The sequence below is a fragment of the Pongo abelii genome, chromosome 19 (genome assembly GCF_028885655.2).
Source record: "Pongo abelii isolate AG06213 chromosome 19, NHGRI_mPonAbe1-v2.0_pri, whole genome shotgun sequence".
In the NCBI taxonomy this organism is placed as follows: domain Eukaryota; kingdom Metazoa; phylum Chordata; class Mammalia; order Primates; family Hominidae; genus Pongo; species Pongo abelii.
This window is the reverse complement of record NC_072004.2, coordinates 7680217-7702156: the sequence shown is the minus strand read 5'-3', so window position 1 is coordinate 7702156 and position 21940 is coordinate 7680217. Positions and strand designations below refer to the sequence as shown.

The 21940-nt window shown below is 60.4% G+C and overlaps 1 protein-coding gene across 18 annotated transcripts; it reads right to left on the bottom strand.

The window, feature by feature from the left end:
• Window positions 1-77: 77 nt before the first annotated feature.
• On the bottom strand, window positions 78-21940 carry KDM6B (lysine demethylase 6B). Of its 18 annotated transcripts, none has more exons than XM_054536193.2 (24): window positions 21806-21940; window positions 14856-14974; window positions 9869-9988; window positions 9427-9569; window positions 9192-9333; window positions 8913-9011; window positions 8586-8805; window positions 8391-8483; window positions 8147-8308; window positions 7879-8061; window positions 7443-7790; window positions 5176-7349; window positions 4957-5083; window positions 4727-4832; window positions 3655-3860; window positions 3487-3551; window positions 3332-3403; window positions 3085-3233; window positions 2816-2930; window positions 2545-2732; window positions 2245-2386; window positions 1754-1880; window positions 1500-1670; window positions 78-1382 (listed from the first exon to the last, which is right to left on the bottom strand). In XM_054536193.2, exons 5-24 carry the CDS (start codon window positions 9326-9328, stop codon window positions 1359-1361), a joined length of 4908 nt encoding a protein of 1635 aa, XP_054392168.1. In that variant the 5' UTR covers window positions 9329-9333; window positions 9427-9569; window positions 9869-9988; window positions 14856-14974; window positions 21806-21940; the 3' UTR covers window positions 78-1358. The 18 variants fall into 18 exon arrangements, with proteins under 18 accessions (XP_054392168.1, XP_063574073.1, XP_054392169.1 ...); XM_063718003.1 differs by lacking the exon at window positions 21806-21940 and adding an exon at window positions 17599-17797; XM_054536194.2 differs by lacking the exon at window positions 21806-21940 and adding an exon at window positions 17599-17738 and having other exon boundaries at window positions 78-1174.

The window sequence follows — 21940 nt, the reverse complement described above, 5'->3', positions numbered from 1 at the left end:
CAGTCCTCCCCATCAATCACAGTCTTGCAGCCCTCCCGGTACTCAACCTGCTACCACCAGCCGTTAGCGAAACAGGATTTTTTTTTCTCCGTTTATTTTTAATATTAATATTCTCACACAAAAATCACCGAAAATAGGGGTAAGGTTGGGAAGACCCCTCTGCCCCTGGGGCAGAGAGACAGTGCAGTGCGAGGGTGCGGGACTGTAAACCCCCCACCCCTCCGCAGCCCCAGCGTGGAGAAAAAACAACCAACAAAACGAAAATAAAGCCCCAGAGAAACTCACCCCGGGGTGTCCCTGCCCCAGTGAGGCCCTGGCCCTGGGTTGTTTCACACTTAAAAAGAAAAGGGGGTGGGGGTGAAGGTCTGTGTTTTTAAAGTGGCCGGGGCTGGGAAGGACGGGGTTCCTTTTCCTCATAGTTCTTTCTTTAAAACCTTTAATTTTTTTTATTTTATTTTATTTTTTTTACAAAATACCATTTCAGTTCCCACTTCTTCCCCTACAGTACAGGAGTTGCTCACCCTCAGGTGGGGCTGGGGTCGGGTCGGGAGTGGGGGGACTGGTCCGAGAAAGTGCAGGACGTACGGGAGGGGAGCGGGTTTGAGCACCATGAGAACCCGGCTGGAGCCGCGGGCGGACGGGCGGAGACGGTCGGGCCGGGCCCGGACACACACTGGGGCGCGGGGAGAGCCCGGCGACGGGCGGTCCCTGGAGGGGCGGGCAGGATGGCTTGGGGTGTGGGAGGTCGGGTTTTCCCAAAAATGAATAAATAGAGGTGAGTGGGACTGTTATAAATTAAAAACAAAAAACAAAAAAAGAACAAAAAATACAAATCATAACCAAGTGAATAAAGAGACACGTACAGGGGTCACAGCTAGCATTGGAAGTAAAAAAGGAGGTTCCGGGGGAGGGGTAAAGCCCATAGAAAGAATCTCATTAAAAACCTCGGCTGCCGTAACGTCTATGTACATACACGAGCCGCGTGCATCTGCGCCGGGCGGGCAGGCGGCTGGCAGGGTGAGGGAACCCGTATGTGACCCCCGCCGCCGCCGGAGCCTGGTCCTTGTGTCTGTTGCTAAAAAGGCCAAAGTCGGTGAGGGGAGGCGCTGGTGGGCGAGGGGCTGCCAGCCCCCTCCCCCGTCTCCCATTTTTTTTCCTTTTTTCCTCATATTTGCTAAAAAAAAAAAAAAAAAAAAATGTTTTTCTTAATAAATTAAGTGAGGGGAGCTGCCAATGGGGTGGAAGGGCTGGGCCCGACCCCCTTCCCGGCCACAGGCGGGACCTAGGTCCAGCCCAGGCATGTGCTGGTGGCCCCGCGGCGCCTAGCGCGGGCAGGCAGGCGGGCGGGGCGTCCGGCCTCATCGCGACGTGCTGGCTGGGGCCTGGGGGGAGAAAGCCGGCGGGGGCTCAGGGAAAGGCGCGGCCGGGCTCCCGAAGCCCGTCCCTGCAGCCTGCCCCAGTGCCCTCCTCCGCTGCCCGCGCGCCCGCCGGGCCCTCACCAGCGTGAAGGCGTCGTAGGCCTGAGCCAGCTCCTCAGTGCGGTACTGCTCCAGCACCACCACGCCCTGCAGGCCTGCGCTGCGGCGCCGGGCACAGCCCTCGCAGTGTACCAGGTACGTGTTGCGGCTGCCATTCTCACTTGTCACAAACAGGATGTTAAACACCTCCACCTGGGGCAGGGAGGAGAGTGCAGTCAGGAGGAGGGAGGGCCACTGTGGACGCTCAGGGAGAGCAGGAGAGCCGGCCCACTCACATCGCACTCGTTGCAGTAGTAGGCTGGCTCGTCCTTGACGCGGCCCTGGTAAGCGATTTTCTTCCCTGCCCGCACCAGGCTCTCGCGTTGCACCTGGCAGTGCTTCATGGACTGCAGCAGGCAGAACCTGGGGAGCAGTGGTGTTGTGTTGAGACCACCGGCAGGGAGGAGGCCTGGGGCAGGGCTGCAGCAAGGGCAGAGGGGTGGGCAGCCCCAGGGCCCTCCCCTAGGGGCCTCCCCACTTCATGTCTAGGTCACATCCTCTGTCCTGGGCATCTTGTTATAGGCGAAATTTCCTGTGGCTTTTGTCTATTTGGACCACTAGGAAAGGTCATGACAGCAAAGACCTAGTTAGCCTCCCCAGCACAGTAACACTCGGGGCACAGGCAGACAAGGATGGAGAGAGGTAAGAATGGGGTGGAGTCAGACAGGAAGAACAAGAACAGGGACCGGTCGGTGGAGGTGGGCTCCCACCCAAATGGGGTCCTCACTTGATCATCTTGAACAAGTCGGGGTCGCTGATTTTGACCGTGCGAGCCACGTTCCATGACACGTGAATCATGGGCACGATGGATTTGACGTTCTTCACCTCATTCCACTCGTATCGTTCCAGGGCCAGCTGGTACTGATAGGCTGCGGGCCAAAGGCGATCGCAATAGGACTCTCAAACAGCCCCCAGACACCTAGGCCCAAGCCCCTTCCCTCACTGCTGGCGGCTCTCCAAGCCCCAGCCTCCCAGGCCCTTGCCGCTGAGGCGCCACACCACGCCAACACCTGCCCCACCCTCTCACCGGTGAGGGGCCCCACGTTCCAGGCAATGTTGTTGCACCAGCCGGTGGCCTGCACCCAGTGCACAGTCCCCGCATTAATCCACACGAGGTCTCCGGGGCGCTGCACGAAGCGGTACACAGGGATATTGGATGCATAGAGATCATCCAGGATTGGCCACCAGGAACCCGTCAAGTAGTCCACGCCGTGCCTGCGGGGTGGCCACAGGTCAGGTGGGAACTGGGGACCGAGGGCGGGGACGCGGCAGTCTGACTTGCGCAGGACGGCACGCACCGATCACAGAAGGCGCTGATGGTCTCCCAGTAGTGCTCGTGCACCGCGAACCACTCGCAGTCGCCTGGGCCAATGTTGATGTTGACGGAGCAGAAGTTGTTATTCTCCTGGTGGCCTGCAGGGGTCGACAGAGAACGGCATGGCTGGCCAGGTCGGAGCTGCGATCCCCGACAGCCCCGCCCTCTGCCCTCATTGGCTGACGGCTGAGCGCCGCCGCCAGCCCCTCCTCTCGCGCTTCCCGCATCAGCGCGCACAGGCGTGGAGCGCACCTGGCGTTCGGCTGCCGGGCACCTTCATGTACAGCTGCACCGTGTTCATGCCCAGGATGGTGTGGCCCACGTGGCTCAGCATGTTGCCCGTGGATGTTACCCGCATGAAGGCGGGCAGCTTCAGCAGCTCCTGCAGCTGGGGCTTCCACCTGCGTTGCGGAAGTGCGACGAGAGGCTACACCCCGCCCCCGCCACGAGGTCCCAGCAGCACTCCTGCCCCAACTTCCCTGGCCTCAGCCCCACTGACCGCTTTGCATCAGACAAGTCGATGTTGGTGCCAAACTTGATGATGTGATGGTTCTTCGGGTCTGGTGCGCTGCTGCTGGGGCGAAGAGCACAGGTTGGTGGAGAGCAGAGGGAGGGGAAGGAAGCAGGAACGGAAGGGGCACACCTGCACGGTACCTAGGAGGGGTTCCTGTGGTGCTGTCCGGCTCCTCTGACTCCTCATCCTCACTCTCCTTCTCCTCCTGCTCAGCCAGAGGGTAGGCAAGCCTGGGTCAGAGACCTTTCGAGAGCCCTCCCACCGCAGCCCCGTCCCAGGACCTGCCTCTGGCCACGTTCTCGTCTCACCTGCAGAGACTCCTGGAAGGATGAGGCCTGGTACTGTGCGTACTTGGCAATGGTGGTGTGGGAACGGGAGCTCTCACAGGGCCAGATCTGCCGAGTGCCTGTCAGATCCCAGTTCTCATCTGAGGGCTGCTGCACCTGAGTGCGAACTTCCACGGTGTGTTCGCCACTCGCTTCCACCAGGGTCTTGGTGGAGAAGAGGCCCAAGTCTGGAAGGGAGGGCCGAGCAGGGTGTCGGGGCAGAGGCAGAGGATAGGGACCAAGGACCCAACCGACCCTTTCCCTTCCTAATCCTCTGGGCTCTGACAGGGTGGTCATAGGCTTAGCAGAGCTCAGCCCAGGAGAAATAGGCAGGAACCCTAGCCCCACAGGAACCTGGGAGTGCTGGCCTCTATCTGCATCCTCACCAGCCCTGTTTCTCCTGCAGCTGCTCAAGGACTCAGCCCCTAGACCAGTGTTCCCAGGTGTGTGTGTGGCCATGTGCACCGCACCTGACAGACACATAGTAGGTGCTCAATGAATGGCAGCTTCTTTTTTTCCCCATTTGGAGTCTAGTCAAAACAGCAGCTTCTTTGAGTTACCATTGGATCCAATTAAAGATTAAAGATTAAAGATTAAATTAAAGATTAAAGATCAGTCAAGTGAAAGCCTGAAATGTGCTTCAAATAACTCCGTGTGAGAAAGGGAGAACATACAGGGATAAAGGAGACAAGATTGGCCTTTGTATTTCTATACAGCTTCCTCTAATTTTGTATGTGTTTGAAATTCTGCGTAATAAAAGACTGAGAGCCCCCAAATCACAGATTTTCAGGGGTTTTCTAAAATCTGTATTATTCTCTTCCTTAATCACCAAAAAATTCAGAAATGACTAATCAGGCCCTGACTATGGCCCCTTCCCCCTTGCCAAATGCTGGAGACAGATAGATGGGAGAAGAGCCCAAGGCCAGCAGACCCATCACTCAGGGGACTCCTCATAGCCACCGTCCTGAGTCTTCAAGTGTGGGATTTCTCAGAGGGTCCTACATGCCCCAGACCCTTGTAGCCATCCCTGACACTTTCTGCCCCCCATACTCACTGAGCCGCAGGGAGCCCGCCAGGCCCCGGATCACTGTGATGGGATTTCGAGGGTCTGTACAGAACTGCAGCAGGACAGGTGAGAAGGCATCCCGTTTGCTCTCCAGCTGAGACATGACCAGGAGAGCTGGGGTCAGAGCCCAGGCCCAGGCTCAGAGCACCCCAGCAGTCCCCAACACTGTCTTAGAACCCTCTGGCAGGGGTGGTTCTGAGGCCAAGTGGCACACATACATAGATGCTGGGTGTAGGGGGGTTGAGTTTTTCCCGGGGCAGCTTCTCCTCAGTGTTGATCTTCGGTTTCACAGACTGGGCAGGGGAAAGGTAGGACTCTCGAAACTTCCCTTTCACCTTGGCATTCCTGTGGGAGGACAGTGGAATGAAGACAGAAACATCAGGGTGATGGGGGAAGGGAGCCTATCTCCGGGACAACCAAGCAGGCAGCCAACTCACTTGCTGGCGCGCACAACATCAGCAGCACAGTGGCTGATGGTGAGGTCTGCCATGCGCAGCCGCCGCTCTTCCACCTCAGAGGCGATAAAGGTCTCCTTGTCACCACTCTCTACCTTGATGAGACGGATCTTCAGCTCCTTGGGGGGCCCCTCACTAAGTGAGCGCAGCTTCAGCATGTCGGCCCGGCTGACACCCGGTGGCCCTGTGGCTTCCTCCCGAGCCTTCTTTCCAGGGACGGAGGCTGATGGGGGTGTGGGCTGGGCAGAAGGTGCAGGAGCTGATGGAGGGGCTGGAGCTGTGGGTGGCTTGGCCTTGGAGGCCCCGCCAAGATCAGGCCGGGACTTCTCACGACCCTGGATCTCCTCGCTCTGCAGGTCCAGGTTCCCCAGCACCCGGCGGCTCTTTTCTTTGGGGGCCTTGGCCTTGGCCTTTGCCCTGCCCTCACGGGGCCGACGACCCACACTGTCCTTACAGGCCCGCCTGTGCCGCCGATGCTCCTTCTGATGCTCCTTCTGTCGCCGCTTACAGCTGCCTGACACTGCCGCCACCCCGCCACCCTCCTCCTTGGCCTGTGCGGGGGGCAGCAGTCGCTCAGTCCCACTGTCCGCTGGCTCTACTGTGTCCACTGGGTCGGCTGGGTCAGTGGCACTCCGGCCCACCCGCTCCACGAGGGTCTCGCAAGCCCGGCTGATCTCTTCTAGCACCTCAGACTCAGAGCGAGCAGGGGGCAGAGATAGGGGTGGGGGCGGTTGGGTGGGGGTCGTGGGGCCCGGGACTGGCTCTTTGCCCGCCCTGCGCTCCCGGGCCCAGGGCCCGCCTGAGGTAGAGAACTGAGATGACGAGGAAGCAGAGGGCTGTGGGGAGCCCTGGGCGCTAGGGGCCGCTGAGGTGGGCGGCGGGGCGGTAGCACCTGATGGGGGGCCAGGGGAATACTGAGTGGTGGGCAACGGCCCAGGCCGGGTGGAAACAGCTGCTCCAGTCCCCCGATAACAGTACTTTTGTCCCTCCAGCACGGAGGCCAAGGATTTGAGCAGGCTGGCCGGGCTGGGGGGTGGGGGTGGTGGTGGCTGTGGCTGAGGGGGTGGAGGGAACTTGGCTAGAGGCGGTGGTGGTGGTAGGGCTGGTGGTGGCTTCTTCTCTTCTTCCTGGGTGGCCGTGGTGGTGGTGGTGGTGGTGGTGACGGCGACAGCAGGAGCAGTAGTGGTGGGGGCTGTGTCAGTGGGGAAAGGAGGCTGCAGAGATGCAAAGGGCTCCTTCAGCGGGGGTGGGGGGGCCACGCCTGCTTCGTGTTGTTGCTGTTCCTCTTCCTTGCGAATGGATTCGTCCAGCATCTTCATGATGTTGGCCAGCCCATCAGGTAGGATCTTGAATTCGGCTGGCTCCTCAAACTGGTCCTCCAGCGGAGTGGGGGGAAAATCAAAGAGTCGAGGGCCTCGGGCAGGCAGCTCCCCAACCCTGGGCGGCACAGGCTGGGGGGCTTTACTCAGGGGGCCTGGGGGTGGCCCCGGCCCCACCTCGGGGGTCTTTGGGAAGGAGACCCTGGGCCGGGGGCTCTCCGGGCGCCTGAAGCTTCCTGAGGTATTTTGGTGGCAGGAGGAAGGAGGGGCTGGAGGCAGGGCAAGAGTCAGGGGTACAAGAGGTGGGTCCTGGGGGTTCTGTGCTGGGCTGGGAGGCCGGGGAAGGGGGTCTACACTTCTGGCCAGATAGGGTGGTGGGGGAAAGGACACAGGCCCAGCAGGGCTGCTGCTGTGGCTGCCATTGTTGCTGTTGCTACTGCTGGTGGTTGGGGTTGGGGGAGTGGGAGGGGTGTGAGAATCCTGAGTGCCCACAGAAAAGCGGGAGGCCGGAGGCCCCAAGAAGCCCTCGCGATGGGGGAGGGGTGGTGGGGCAGGGCGGGGGGGTCCCTCAGTCCCAAAGAAGAGCTCTTCTAAGATCTCTCCATCCTCTCGGGCTGCCCGGCAGGCCGGACCCTTCAACCAGGCAGGGGGTGGTGGGGGGCGTAAGAGGCGGGGACAGGGGGGTGGAGGGGGTGAGGAAGGTCCAGGTGGCAGGGACAGGTGGGGAGTGGCAGCGGGAGCCCCCAAGAACGGTTTCCGACTGCTGTGTGCCGAGGGCCCCAGGCGGCCCTGGTGAGAGACCTCCAGCGCGGGAGTTTGGTAATGGTCAGCGCCGGGCTGCGGGTGTAGAAGTGGGTGGTAGGAGCATTGCTCGGGCCACCTCAAGACAAGCTCCACCCATTCCCCCCTCCACCCTCAGTTGTCACTCACAATGCCTGGGTTCGGCTCCACGCCCCGGAGACCGGTGTTGCTGCTGCTGCTACTGCTGCTGCTGGTGGTGGTGCCGGGGAGGCCAGGGGGCCGGGAAGGGGCGTAAGGCACGCAGGCGGTGGTTGCTGCTGGTGAAACGCTGGAGTCCATCCGCGACCTCTGAACTCTGCTCTCTCTAAGGTCACTTCCGGGGGGACGGGTGGCAGGCAGGCAGCCATGGCTCTCTGCTCCTGGGGGGCGGGGGCCCGGGCCTGGGGGAGCAGCCGGGACCAGCCGGTGGCCAGGGGGGTGCGCGGTGTACGCTGGAGCTGGGTATGGATATGGGTGAGGCAGCGAGTGCCGCTGCTCCTATAGGAGATAAATAGGGATGCAGGATGAGGAACAGAGAGCGTGGGACTTGCAGGTGAGAGGTGAAAGGCAACAGGCAGGGGCTCACCTGGCGCTCTGGGGGTGCTGAACCCTTGCGCTCTGGGCCCCAGGCATCTCCATGCAGGGTACTCCATAGCCCTGGCTTGGTTAGCTGAAATGGGGGGCTGGTGGCCAGGCCAGGCAGGGGTGGTGGTGGCGGTGGTGGTGGTAATGGTGGTGGAGGCAGTGGCAGCCCTGGGGGAAGGCCAGTCTAGGAGAGAACAGAGTGTGAGAATCCCATTCCTTGCCCAAGTCCTGCCTACTTATACTGCCTGCTGGCCCCCCTATACCCACACCTGTTCAGAGTTGCAGCCTCTCCTTCGTTTGCCTCCAGGGCTGAGGCCCTCCTCCCCTGAGGGGCCTGAGAGTGCTGCAGGAGGCACAGGCTGCACCACTGGGGGTTCGGCAGCTCGCTTCACCGGGGGACCTCCTCGCTTGGCTCCATAGTTCCGCTTGTGCTGAGAACAAAAAGAAGAGAAAATGGCACGGGTGCAGGCACAGCCTGGCTCTCCTCCCTAACCCACCCAATGCCAGCCTCACCTCAAGGTGTAGCAAGTTCCACACTTGCTCCAGTGGGGGCAGGACCTTGGCTCGGTGCTGGCAAGAGCCAGTATGAAAGTTCCAGAGCTGGGCCTGGGGGTGGGGGGACACGGTGCAGGGGCAGATGTCAGGCAGGGCACTGAGCCAGAAGGCACAATCATACAATCCCGTCCCCCACACCCTGCCTTCTCCTACCTGCTGCAGTCGGCCAATGCGGGGCCCCAGCTCAGCGAAGCTTCCTCCATATCGAAGGGCGCTGTGGTAGCAGCGTGTGGCCTCCTCACTATCATGCTCTGACTCGTACAGTTGCCCAAGCTGTTCCCAAAGCCCTGGCTGGGCTGGCTCCCGGAGCAATGCCTGCACACAGCCATGCAGGGATTCCAGCTTCCCATGGAGGGGTCTTGGAGTGGGCGCCCTACAGAGCAGAAGGGGTGGGGGTGTGGGTGGGGGCTGGGCTTGAGGGGACTCTTTCAAGGCCCCAGCCTTACCTCCCACCCCCAGAACCTTCAAATATCCACTCACCCTGGAGCATAATATGGTTTGTTGGGGTGCCCAGAACTACTGCCATGTGAAGGGGGTAGGGGAGCAGGAAGCGGGGGCTGCCCAATGCTGGCTGAGCATCTGGAGAGAGAAGGAGTCTGTTATATACGGCAAGAAGGAACAGTCTTGTCCTACCTAGGCAGGAGGAGGCTGATGCACAGAAGCCCACAGAATGACAGGAACCCATGGAGAATGACACAGATTGAGGGATACAGAGATGGAAAGAGGTGTGCCTGGAGACAGAGGGCCCCAACTTCTCACCTGCCTCCAGGCAGCCATGCGCTACGAGGAGGGGGATGAGGCGGGCAGGAGCTCCAGGCCCCAGCACAGCTCAGGCCCCCAAGGGCAAAGGCTTCCCGTGCAGCGCGGGCCCCTGGAGGGTCCACTGCCCGATGCATCCAGCCTGAGTTGGGGATAAGAAATTATGCTCTTACTGGAGGCAAAACCAGAGCTGCCAGTGTACATCCAGCCAGCTCGGCCCCAGATTTTCCCTTACCAGGTCAGCAGTGGCCCCAGGAGCCCTGGAGATTGGGCACGGCCCCCTGCCCCAGCTCTCTGGGACGATGGTCCGGCTCCAGCCGCTCTGGTAAGAGTGCCCGCTACCCCCAGATGGCTGCCTGGGTCCTTTCACAGCCAATTCTACAGAGAGGAGAAAAAGGAGTGAGACGAGCTGGCCAGCACATAGTCAAGGCCCAGGGGCTGGGATGGGCGGACTCTGGCATCCACCAATTTGTCATTTGTGCAAAGGGCCCGGCCTTAGCTTTCCCCAAAGGGAGGCCCACCCGGCCCAATCACTCCCTAGAAGCCCAGGAGTGTGGCTGGGAGCCGGGACGTGTGTGGCAGGGAACCAAAAGGCCGGTCAGAGGGACGGGGTGGCTGCGCTGCCAGGCTTCCAGTCCGGAGCCACCGGGCCGACCCGCAACGCAGCGGCCGCTTACCCGGCCTCCGTGGGAGCGTCCTCACACCGCGTCGGCGAGCTCCAGAGATCTGGCCAATCACAGGACTTCCTCTCTCCCCAGAAAGCCAATCATCACCCGTGTCTCCGCCTCAGTAACAGCCTGGCCGGAACCAATGGGAGCGAGGTGAGCCCGGCAGCGGTGGCCGGGAGAGGAGGGGCGGCGGAGCCGGTCAGACGAGCTCAGCCCGGGGTGACCCCGATGTGACCCCGCGGCTCCCACCTAGGGTCCCCATCTAGGATCTGACACTGCGGCCATCAGGGCCAGAAAGCAGCCAGGACAAGACGCATACGGATGAGGCCGGTTAGTCGCACGCTCCGGCCGGCGTGGGGGCCGGCGCTACCCGCAAGCCTCACGCACCCAGAGCCGCCGGTGGCCACGGCCAAGCCGCTCGAGTAGCCCCGCGCCCGACCACCGCAAGACCGACGGACGGCAGACGGATGCAGAACGCAAAAAAGACGTCCCTCCCCTTCCTCACTTCACCTCGCCCAGTGACAGACCTCCCTACCCCGAGCGCCCCTAATAACTGCTTAGGGCTGTCCAGCCACAGCGACTTCCATGGCACCCAAACCCGTCCGCGCCGCTATCAGGGCGCTCCACCCCCAACGCCTGACCCCGACCCAAACCTTGGTCAAGCCCCCAGTCTCATACCCAGTTCCTCCAGATCCTCTACTTCCCCTGGCTTTCTGGGTCTTCAATACCGACCGACCCCCAAAATCAGACCCCTTTTAGTCCCCCAACTTCCCAGAAGTCGCGCACCGCGGTCCTGAGTGGCCCCTCTCTCGTGGCTCGCGTATCCTCTCTGCCCTTCCCCGCCGGGGCCACGCGGTTCCCCACGGCCCACGTGGCCCCCGCCCCCCAAGGGAGGGGGGGATTTCGGGGGTTGCCCGTGACGTGGCTACTTGCGCAGCGGAAGCGGTGTGTGTAAATGTACGGGGGGGGGGGGGGTCCTGAGGGAGGGAGGAGGGCGGGGCCCGACAGGCAGTGACATCACCCTTGTCCCACTCTCACCGCCCACTCCCTTAAAGAACCCAGAACCCGTTTCACTTCCTCCTTCACGCCCCCCCCCCACCCTTTCGCTTTGGTGCCGGCTGGACCCCCGACTGGCACAGCGCTCCCCTCTCCTGGGCACCTTCCCTTTAGCCCCAGCTCTTCCTTCTCGCCTCTCTGAGCCCAGGAACTGCGTCCCCGCGCCTCCTCCTTGCCTACCCGGCGTCCCCGCAGGTAGGGAGCCGGCTCGGCTCCCGGGATCGGTCCATTGAGAGTCTAGAGTACAAAGAGCAGCGAGAGGCGAGTGTCGAGTACAAAGCGGCGGGGGCGGGGCCAGCGCTCCAGCTGGAGCGAGCGCCGGGCAGGAAGCCGGGGGAGAGTGCGCGACGAGGGGCTGGGGGTGGCTGGAAAGTTCGCCTTCGTTGAGAGAAGTCTGCGCTGTGGGGAAATTTCCACCCAGCCCACAAGGGCAGACGGGTTTCTGGTGAAAAGAGCCTTCTTTCCCGAAGGGGCAAGGTCGTTTGTTTGCATGGAAGCGCTTGGACCCTACAGGTCCCTGCGTGCCACTCTCCGCCAAGCCCTTGTGGTCGCTTGGGCCCCGCAGACCCTCTCCGCGGTTCACGTGCTATTACTGTCAGAACTATCTCCTCACTAGAGGCAGCATCCTTTCCATCAGTAACCAAGCCAGGTACGGCGCTGAACCGTAGTCAAGTATGGCCCTCCCTGACTGCCTCCACCCGAGTACCGAGGCAGGGGCGGGGAGGAGACCCAAGAACCAGACGTGGAGGGGGAGCCGGGGAAGCAGACAACAGAGGGGCAGATGCCTGCTTTGGGAAGTGGTCCCGAGAGCGCCGCCAGTTACCAGGAAAGGCAGCTTCCCCTTCGGCGATGATGACACTTCCCCTCTGCCACTTCCCCTTTCCCACGGGGAACTGACTCAGCTTTCCCTAAGTCAGTGAGTGCCGTCCCTCCAGCCCCCTGCTCTTCCACCTTTATCCACAAAGCCCCACGCCAGCACCCAGAATACAAAGCCCTCACTTGAAGACAAAACTTCCTGTACACTAAACACACACTCATTCTCGCCAGCCACCTCGGATCCTTGTCCGCACCCGGGACCCAGGCGCTGGACTCACTCGCCCCCCCGTACAAAGCCCTCCCTCGGGGTCTGATTCAGGCTTGGGGTGGGGGAGCGTGAGTCACCCAAAAAACCTTCCCCTCTTCCCACTGACTCAGCCCCCGCCTCCCTGAACACACACAGACACACAGTCAGAGGCAGACACAACTCCTCAGCCCACACACCGGCTCACCACCGGTCCCGCGGAATTTCCCCTCTCGTCTTCCCCCACGATGGCCCCTCCCCGTGCCGGGCAGCCCCGACGCGGCGCTTGCACCTGTTCCCCAGCCGCCGCCAGCTCGCGCTCCACTCTCACCTCCACTCTCGCTCTGGGACAAGAATAGCCCTCCCTGACTCCCGGTGTCCATACTAACCAAGGGAAGGGAACCACGGACAGGCACAAAGACTGACACCCACAGACTCCTCGAAGACAGGCGAGAGGTAGACGCACGCGGCCAGAGCCAGGCCGGGAGGTCGATATACTTCTGAGGCAGACATTCCAGCCTCTCCCGACCCGACCCACAACCTCGGGAGCCAGCGGCTCTGAAAGGGTTAATTCCGCTCCCGCCGAGGCCACACCCTCTCCATCCGGGCACTCCCGGCAAAGCCCAGCTCCGCCCCCTCCATCCGGGCCCTGGACTCCGGACTTTAACCGACCCCCTACCCCCCGCCCCCGCTGGAGCCCCAAGAGAGAAACACTCCATCAATCACACCCACTTAACTCTCTCTGGGCTTGAGCCGAGAAGCCCCTCCGCGCAGCGCCGCAGCCGCGCGGGACGCGTGGTAAGAGGCCTGAAGTGCGCACGCAAACTCACGTGACGGCCAGAGACAAGAGCCCGCAGATAGGGTTTTACCGAGCCGGCAATCAGCGGGCATGCTGCGCGCGCGCCGAGGTGGGGCGGTCCAGGACCCTCGTCGCAACCCGCTCCCTGCCCGACCTCATCACGCCTGGTGGAAGCGAGGGGTTACAGGCTCGCTTCTTACCTGGGGGAGGGGGAGGCGGAGGGGAGGGCCGCCGGCTGAGGCTCGGCTGTGACTCAGCCACCCGGGCAGGCCGCCCGCCCGGGATTCCCTTCCCCAGCCTTCCCCCGGCTGCCGGCCCCTCCCCGCCCCCCACCGAGGAGTGACGGTGCCGGCCCCGGCCCGCTATGTGTCACTGCAGGCCTTGTGTCTGCCTCTGACTGGGCGCTGTGTTCACCAGTCTGTCTGACACGGTCGGCTGTGCGTGGGTCCCGGTGTCTGTCTCCGCGTGCACCTGCATATCTGCTCATCTTGTCTCCCTCTGTGCCTGTGTCTGACGCGTTCCTGTCATTATCCCTGTCTACATGACTCCGCGGGGCTGTCTCTGTCTGTGTGTCTGCCTAGCTCCTGTCTCGGTCTTTTGTCTGGGTCTGCCTCTGCATCACTAGCGTGATCACGTGTGTCTCCGCACATGCCCTTCTGTGTTTGCCTTCATGTTACTGAACAGAGTCGGGGCGACACTGGCGCAGGCCCACCCTGCTGACTCCTTGCTACACTCCTCTCGATCCTGACGTCTCGCTGGATCAGTGATCATTCTGTCTGAGTCAAGAATTTGGAGGTCTGCCTGCCTTCAATCAAGTTCTGTCCCATCCCTCGACATCCCTGCTTATCCTCAGAGCTCCCTGTGGCTCCCACTGTGGTGATAACTGCTAGCATTTCGTGAATATTTGTTAGATGCCAGGCACTGTATTAAGTATTTTACAAGCATTTCTTTTACTCCTCCCCAAAACCTGACATAGGAGGTACTCTGATTACCCCCATCTTACAGACGAGGAAATTGAGGCCCAGAGAGGCTAGGTGACTTGGCCAAAGTCATTCTGCAAGTGAAGAATGAAAGAGCTAGGCTTCTTTCCAGAGCCACATTCTTACCACTCTTATGTACTGCCTCTGTCCTACTCTCCCTCCCTTGGTTTTATCCTCACAGGCCATCTCCTGGGTCAACCTTCCTTTCAGCTCTACCCATGTTACCATCCCCAATGTCTCACGTCCTCTAGAGGAGAAAGTAGGAGGCTGTGCAGCAAATCTCAGAAGTCATAGGTTCTTGGTAATGAAGCTCATTCAGTTAACATTATTCAACACAAATCCACCATGCACCCCAATGTGCAAAACATCAAGCAAAATAGTGAGAGACACATAGAAGAAAACAGTCCCACTCAAGAAACCCCATATGTAATGAGGAAGAACAACACAGAGAGAACTTAAGCCCCTGGCTTAGGGATTATCTTCCCTTTTCTCCCACGAAGGCATGGGAAATAAAGCAGGGCCTCAGGCAGAGAACTGACAGGAGAGAGGGAAGCAGAAGAGTAAGACTTAGGTATGGGGGCAAATGCTATAGTGCAGTGGGGAGAGAATGGGACTGAAAGAGATCTGGAAGGAAAGGTGAAATGCCAAGACTGCTGTGGCTGGCAGTGATCTCCAGTATCTCCCCAAATAAATTCTGAACACCCTCCAAAAGCCAGGGTGTTCAACAACTCCTATAGGGACAAAGCCCCTTCCCTACCAAGAAAAAATTCCTCCAGGGTAGCTCATATCCACTTTTCAGCTTGCAAACTCCATCTTCATTTTAATAAGCAACTGAGTTGTAGCACTAGGGAGACAGTGGGGAAAAGATTTTTTGGTAGTAGTGGAGAGGCTGGTGAAGTACAGGGCTGAACCATTTATAGGAGATAGAAGGGAGGTCCATAAACCAGGAAGGCTGAACCACTCAAGCACCACATGGTGGGGTGCTTAGAATTGGACTGGACCATTCTGAAGAGTGGGCATGATCCAGATCATACGGAGCATCTCCAACCATGTGGTGCAGAGTTAGACTGCTGAGGAGAGGGTCACTCAGACAGGACTTACCAGATGGAGTTTGGTGTGCCCTGTCTCATTGGAACCAGCACCCCAGCAGTGGGGTACAACAGACCACAGTGGGTGGGGTGGGCAGTGCTACGGGGCTGGCATGTTGCCCTGGGGGGAACCTAAAAGAAAAAAGTCAGTTAGAGGTGGCGGTCTCCCAGGCTGGAGAATTTTCCTGGGCTCCCTGCCCCCCTCATTAAGGAGAAACCTGGCTCTGGTGGTCAGATATGATGGGAGAATCTGTTTCCATGGCAACCAGAAAAAGCCATCCCCAAAGTGGTGGTCCAACCTTCCCCTTTGGGAAGCAGGCTCGATCAGTTGGTAAGGGGCCATGATACGGCATCTGAGTAAGTCTACAGTAGACCCCAAACCCGTGATCCCTCTTCTGACAGGACCCTCCTGCTGAGACTCCCTGGCCCCAGAGTCGCCCCAGCTGCCCTGACACCTCCTGCTGAGACTCCCTGGCCCCAGAGTCACCCCAGCTGCCCTGACATCTGTACACAAGCCAGCCTGAATCCTAGCACCAGGGCATGCAGACCCTCTTCCTTCGACTCTGTGTCCTCTCCAACCTTATCAAGACACCAGACAGTCAACCCCACCCTCTGGACTCTGCCCCCTCTTCTTCCCCCAGGCGGGTGCAGGCAGGTCTTGGCTAGCAGCACAGGTAGCCAGACTAGATGAACGGGCCCAACAGGGAGGGGCCATCCTCCCCTGCAAGAACTCTGACTCTGGGCCTGAGCCTGGAAGTGGCCTCCACTGCAAGCCTCCCCTCCCTGCCAACCCCAAGGCAATATCCTGTTTCCCCATCACCTCCTTCCTCTTATGTGGCCTAAGAAGGTGATACAGGCCCACTCCCTTCCCAACCCTCATAGACAAGAAGCTAGGTCTTTTAGCATAAGTCCAGGGCCAAGAATCAGGTGTCCATCAGGGGTCAGAGCCAAGTTGGCCCTCACCTCAGACTCGCTCCTCAGGGACCTATGTTTTCTGCTCCCTTAATCATAGTTCTCTGCCCTTATGGACCCAAACACTTGGGGTCCCAATGTAATCTCTATATTCCCTAGCCTTCCAGCCCCCATCCTTCCCCTTGCCCCAGAGACTCAGGCCTCTAGCCCCTAGTCTCCATGATGCAATGTTCTGCAAGCTTCTGTGGCTGCTGATGACACTGCCCCCAGGGAGGTGCTATTTCTGACCCACCAAGGCCTCCTTACTTAGCCAGGGTAGTGGTCAGCTGTAGGTGGGAGAGATCAGGCAGGCAAGGCCCTTCTGCTCGGGAAGAGAGCTTCAGGCTAGAACTCTCCAGGACAGGGAGGCTCACAACCTGGGAGCAGGGAGTGTGTATCTATAGTCTGTGGCATCTGCGTTCTGCGGTTGTGCTGGGGGAGGGACTAGGGAAGGGCTAGTCGAGAGCAGAGTGGGCAGACTTTAGGACAGACCAAGAGGAGGAGTGAGGGGGAAGCCTAGGGGGTCAGAGGGTGTGTGAGGGGTGTCTGGACAAGAGTGGGGGAGGGGCTAACAGCCATTTAAAGGGCCAGTCCCAGAGCTTTAATCCCTCACCAGCCCTGGCCCCAAGCCGGAGGCTGTAATTCATCTGTCCAACAGCTGGGGTGTGTGTGCCTGTGTTTGTGTGTGTGTGTGTGTGTGTGTGCGTGTGTGTGTGTGTGTATGTGTGAGGGGGGCATGTGGACGGGAAGGGGGAGCTGGGCTGGGGGAGGGGCTGGGGCTTTCTTGTGCACAGAGCCAAACAACAAAAGGGGAAGCTGAAGTGCCAGCTCCAACGTGCCCAGGCCAGACCCCTGACCTGCAGACCAGCCGGTGGCCCCTCACCTGGTGGCCGACAGACTCCATAGTTTGGACTCAAGGATTCTTGGCCAAGGAGTCGGTGGACCCAAAGGTGGGGCCCTGGAAAAAGCCCAGGCTGTGTACCCCCCAGGCAGGCTGTCACCCCTCATTGCACCTTCCCAGCCGCAGCACTGTCCCAGACCTGGCAGGTCCAGCAACAGACTCAGCCTCAAATGCCCTGCTCACCAGCCAAGCCTCCCCAGACATGGCCTGCCGGCTCTCCCTCCCGCCGGTGCAGGGTGGCAGCGGCCACACCGAGGCTGTCCCTTTAAATCATTACCACCCCGATTGTGTGGACGAACCAAGGGCCCTGCCCCCCAGGCAGGCGGCTTGCCACCTCCCCCCCATGAGTCCCCAGAAATGTGAGGACCATTTAAAGGGACAACGGAGAGGCAGCCAGGTCTCTAACTGCCCCCCCACCCCCACCCTACACATACTCACAGACCCTTTCCCCAGCGACACACAGCCCCTTGCCCCTCCAGGGGGCCCCCTAAATTCCGGTTCTCTCCCCACCCCTAGAGACTGCTAGAAGGAGAAAGGGGGCCAGAGTTGGGGAGGCGGGGAACTGGGGGGGAGCAAGAAAAGGCAGGGACTCCCTCCTCCCCGACAGCCCCAGGGGACAGGTCGGAAGGGAAGCAAGAGCCCAAAGCAGCAGCCAGACAGAGCCCCAAAAGGTGCTCTGGGCAGACCTAGGGCGCACAGGCTGTCGGGCGAGAAGGGAATCAGGCTGCACGAGACGCCGGCGCGGCCAGCGGGCGACAAGCCCAAGTGGGGGCGATGGAACAAGGAAGGCCAGGGAAAAGAGGCAAGGCCGGGGAGAAACGGGGAGACCGAAAGGGGAAAAGGGGTCATCCGGGAAGGTGTGGAGGAAAATCAGAGAGGGGAGGGCGAGCCAGGCCGGGGTTACCTGCTGGGTGTCTGTCCCCCGGCGGTGCCCCCGGAGTCCGGGTAGGGAGGGGGGGAAGCAGCAGGGGGGGGAGTGGGGGCTGGGGGGGCGGGGGAGACGGTCCCTCCTCTGCCTCCTGGGCCTGCCCCGGCGCTTGCAGCCTCTGCCTCCCTCCCTCCTCCTCCCCGTCCCTGAGTCCCGGAGTCAAACAAAGAACTGTAGCAGGCTCTCCCCAACCCCCTCCCTCCTCCTCCTCCTCCTCCTCCACCTCCTCCTCCCCTCCCTCCCTCCCCACCAGCAGGCTCCCTCCTCCTCCCTTCCGGTCTCTTCCTTTAACTACCCGCCCCCCCAGCCCCCAGCACTAGTCTCTCTCCACCCACCCACCCCAACCTTTTACACACCCCTCAGCCTAGCCCTGTTCCCACTAGAGAAACTGTGGAGTCCCTCTGCAAAATGAAAAAAGGCTCCAGAGATCAACATGGGAGGGGACTGGGGTCTTGCTTCAAAATCAAGAACCATAATACAATTATTTTATTTTCAAGGCCCATGGAATAGTCTTAGCTATTTCTTCTCCAAGAGGAAAAAAAATAATCCTAAAGAAAGCAATACAAATCTGCCTAAAGCCTTCATCAAATAAAATGCACAAAGCAGTTGAAGCTAATCCCCAGCCCCCTAACCCCAATCTCCAAATTAACACAAACTATCCACTCCCCCTTAACAAACTCCTAGGGTTACTGCTGGTTTGGAGCAGACCCACAGCAATAATAATAAACTAGTAACTAACACCATTTAATAATAAAAGTATTTCATAACAACAAGCACTCATTCTGTGTTCATTCTGTGCCAGGCACTGTGCTAAGTGATTTGCATAAATTATCTCATTTTTTTCCTCTCAGCGGCCTTCAAGGTAGGTGTTGATATTAAATGCTCAAGATTAACATACGAGGCTCAGAGAGGTTCTGACCTTTCCAAGTCCTAGTAGCCACTAAGTGACAGAGCTGGAATTAGAATCCAGGTCTGATCTGACAGCCCAAGCTCTAAGGTACATAAAAGCACAAGCCGATTCATTCCAATACCATCACCAACCCTAGGACTTAATAGAGAAGAACAACCATAGCAATCAACTGAGTCCTCCTCCACCAAGTGAGAGGCTACAAACCGATTCACCCGCATACACACAATAAAGACCCTGACTTTTCAGCCTAATACTGTTTCTTGACCGTTTTCCTTTCATTGTTTGCAGATGGGAGTGTGCCATTAAGGGGATTTCAAGGATAAGCTGGTGTGTAGAGAACCCCCCCATACTACACACAACTCTTACGTCTTTCAACCACTCCCACTTCAAATCAATCTGGGGAAGGGGGCAATAGGACACTTGGCCGTGCAGCAGGTGGGAAAGTAAAATGACCGCTAGGTAGCTTTTTCTATGGGGGCGGAGCCTTGGAGGGGAAGCTCTTCTGTGCCAATCTAGGGAAAACTGACCCAAGGCTCCCTCAGCCCAGCAAAGGGGCAAAGTCTTTCAGCCACACCACACCCGTGCCCCTCCCCCTCACAAAACTCCAGGCCGGGGTTTCCCACCTGCAGGATGCTAAGACCACGGGAAGGGAGAAGAGAAAGAGATGGCACGGGACTGGAACTGGACTCGGGGCAGAGGTGGGAGGGAATAGAAGGGGGAGGAAGCCTCATTGCCTGGCAACCATCCCGGGGCCCGTGCACTAGTGACATCATCCCAGGCCACCTCTAACACAGACCTTTGACCCCTACGGGGCGGAGTGGGTGTGCTGGCTAAGCTTCCTGGAAACACCCTTAGGAATTCTGGGAACCCAAAAAGGAGACATAAGAAGAAACCCTGGCGTCCTTATCTCTTTTACCCCCAATACGACTCCAATCCCAGGGACTCAGGCCTCTTGCCTGTCTCCTCCTCTCCGCCTGCAGCCCTGACCTCCCAACCCACATTTCTGACGGGAGTCGGCCCGACACGCCCCTCGGAGATACTGTGCCTTCTCTCTCCTGGGCGAGATCTCGGTGGGGGCCGGCAGGCGGGGACGGGGGCACCGGGTCCCGCGGGGCTCCGTCTTCCATCTGCAGGATCCCCCGTGCCCCAGCCGGCCGCCAGCCGGAATCTGTCTGGGTCCCCATCTCTCCCGCCCCTCCCCGCGCTGTTCCAGGGCGGAGTCTGTGGAGTTGAAACCAGGACACGGCGAGAGGAAGAGTTATATAACCGGCAGAAGCGGAGAAGGACGAGTGGAGACAGGGACAGACAGCCCGAAAGGAGCCGAGGGAGGTGCAAAGAACGCCGGGGCGAACGAGGAGGAAACGTTAGGAATGGGAAGGCTTTTGGTGCACATCAAAGAGCAGGAATTCACGCGAAGAAGGGGCGTGATGGCCCAGAAGAATCACCTGGGCCGTCCGGGGCTTCCCCGCAGTGCCCTCCTCCGCCACCAACAGCAGCTGGGCCCAGGCGGGAGAAGCCTTGGGAAGGGGCGCTGGTACCCGCTCGCTTTCTCTTGGGAAAGCAACTTAAGCCAGAGCCCGGGAAGGCAGCGGCCGAGCAGATGGGGCCGGAAACCGCAGCTCCGCCCAGCCCACCTGGGAGTGTGGGGCGCCAGCTGGGGGGAGGTGGGGAACAGGTAGTCGGCCCTCCTGAGCCAGGCTGGGCATTATGGTCGCGACCCGCGAAACGGTGCAGACCGACCGAGACGTGTGAGTCCCCAGGGACTGAGGAGCGCAGCCTCAGGCGGCTTTACACAGACTCCATCAGGGGAGGGGGCGCCCGGCTCGCCGCGCAGGCGCAAGGGGGTGCTCGGGCGCGTGCGGCGCGGGGCGGGGGGTGGGCGCGAGCGTGTGGGAGTGCACGTGCGGGTCCCGGGCAGCTGCTGCCTCCCAGCCTCCGCCGCTGCCCCTCCCCTCTCTCTTCCAGTCGTTATCATCCCCCTTCCCCATTGGCTGCCAGGGCCCTGACGTCAGGGCCGACCGCTGGAGCGGATTGGGCGGACGGGAGAATTCGGGAATCCGGCTGCCAAATCTCGCCCTCCAGTTACTCTGGCAACAGGACAAGCAACCCCGGGGAGGGAAGGGGAGCCGAGGTGAACGCTGCGCCTCGGTCCCTCCCCCTCTCCGGACAACCGCCGAGTCCCCTTCGGCCGCGGCGCAGCTCGCTACCTCCCCGCCTTCCTCCTAGGGCTCTTCCTGTCCCGAGAACCAGGCGTCCTGCCCTCGGCCTTCCCCACAGTCTTCAGGCCCTCCGCTCTCTCTAACCCCCACCCAGTGTCACAACATAAGCTGCAGCAAACAGGAAGCAAATCTACGTTGCTTAGCAACCACCCCGCGTGCCCCCCTCCCCACTATTTACCCCAGCCCGGAGAGGCGGAGATTGAGTCCCCAGGCCCCTCCCCATCTTCTGCGCTGCGACCTCCTGCCCACAATTTCCTGTGAGGGGGCCCAGATGACAGGAAGTCAAGTGGGGGCCTCAGCCCACCTTTCCCTCGGACCGGGGCGGGGGGCTTCAGCTACTTTCACGGTCACATCCCCCACCCGCCCTGGGTGCGTCTCGCCCTCGCCATCTTGTGGCTACGTTGGGAAGGCTCCGCACCGAGAAGCCGTGCGGGGAGCGCTAGGGCTCGGGAACGGCGGAGTGGGAGAAGGACCAGGGATGAGGAGGCTAGCGGGGCGAGACGGAGTGAAAGGGAGGCGCAGTGGGGGGAGTGGGAAGAAGGCGAAGGCTACCGCTGGGAAGCTCTCGGGCCGCTGGTGGGAAGATCAGGCTGAGGCTTCTACACCTCACCCGTGCAGAGAACTGGAGGGAGACTTAAAGTAGCCCTGGGACCGGGACACACCCAAGTCTGACCACATCTGACCTTACTGGGCCATGGCATTGACCTGTCTGCAAACTCTGCCCTTTAGTCCTGCCCTTCAGTAAGGACCGCCGCGCCCCGCCCCGCCCCGCCCTGGAGTCGGGAAGGGGAATCCCAGCCCTAGGGGAACGGGGAGTCCTTTCAGGCCCCTCTGGACATCTGGAACCTGAGACATCTGCCTCCCAGTTCTTTCTCCTTCCCCGCCGTACTCTCTTCTAGGGGACCCATGACCTTCGCCCCAGTCTTCTTCCCAGTGCCCTTCCCAAGACCCAAACGTCCATCCCCAGCTCTACCCCTCCAGAGACTCAGGCGTCCTGCCCTGCTGCACGGAGAGGGTTTCCCTCTTTCCAGACGTCCTCGCGGCTCCCCGTTACCTGGTTCTGGGGGGGGGTCCCAGGTGTTCAGGCTCCCCAAGGTATCCCAGGGGGTCGAGCGGCCCCCCCTTCTCCCAGGCCGGGGCTGGGGGGGCCGCTCCGCCCAGTGGCGCAGTTGGATTTTCCAACACAAAC

Excerpts from the sequence above, each read along its gene's own strand:
- KDM6B (XM_054536183.2), bottom strand. The coding sequence starts at position 9,328 with ATGCATCGGGCAGTGGACCCTCCAGGGGCCCGCGCTGCACGGGAAGCC. Across the intron at positions 8,484-8,585 it reads GCATTGGCCGACTGCAGCAG|GCCCAGCTCTGGAACTTTCA; the intron begins GTAGGAGAAGGC and ends CCCCACCCCCAG. Across the intron at positions 3,234-3,331 it reads GACTTGTCTGATGCAAAGCG|GTGGAAGCCCCAGCTGCAGG; the intron begins GTCAGTGGGGCT and ends TCCGCAACGCAG.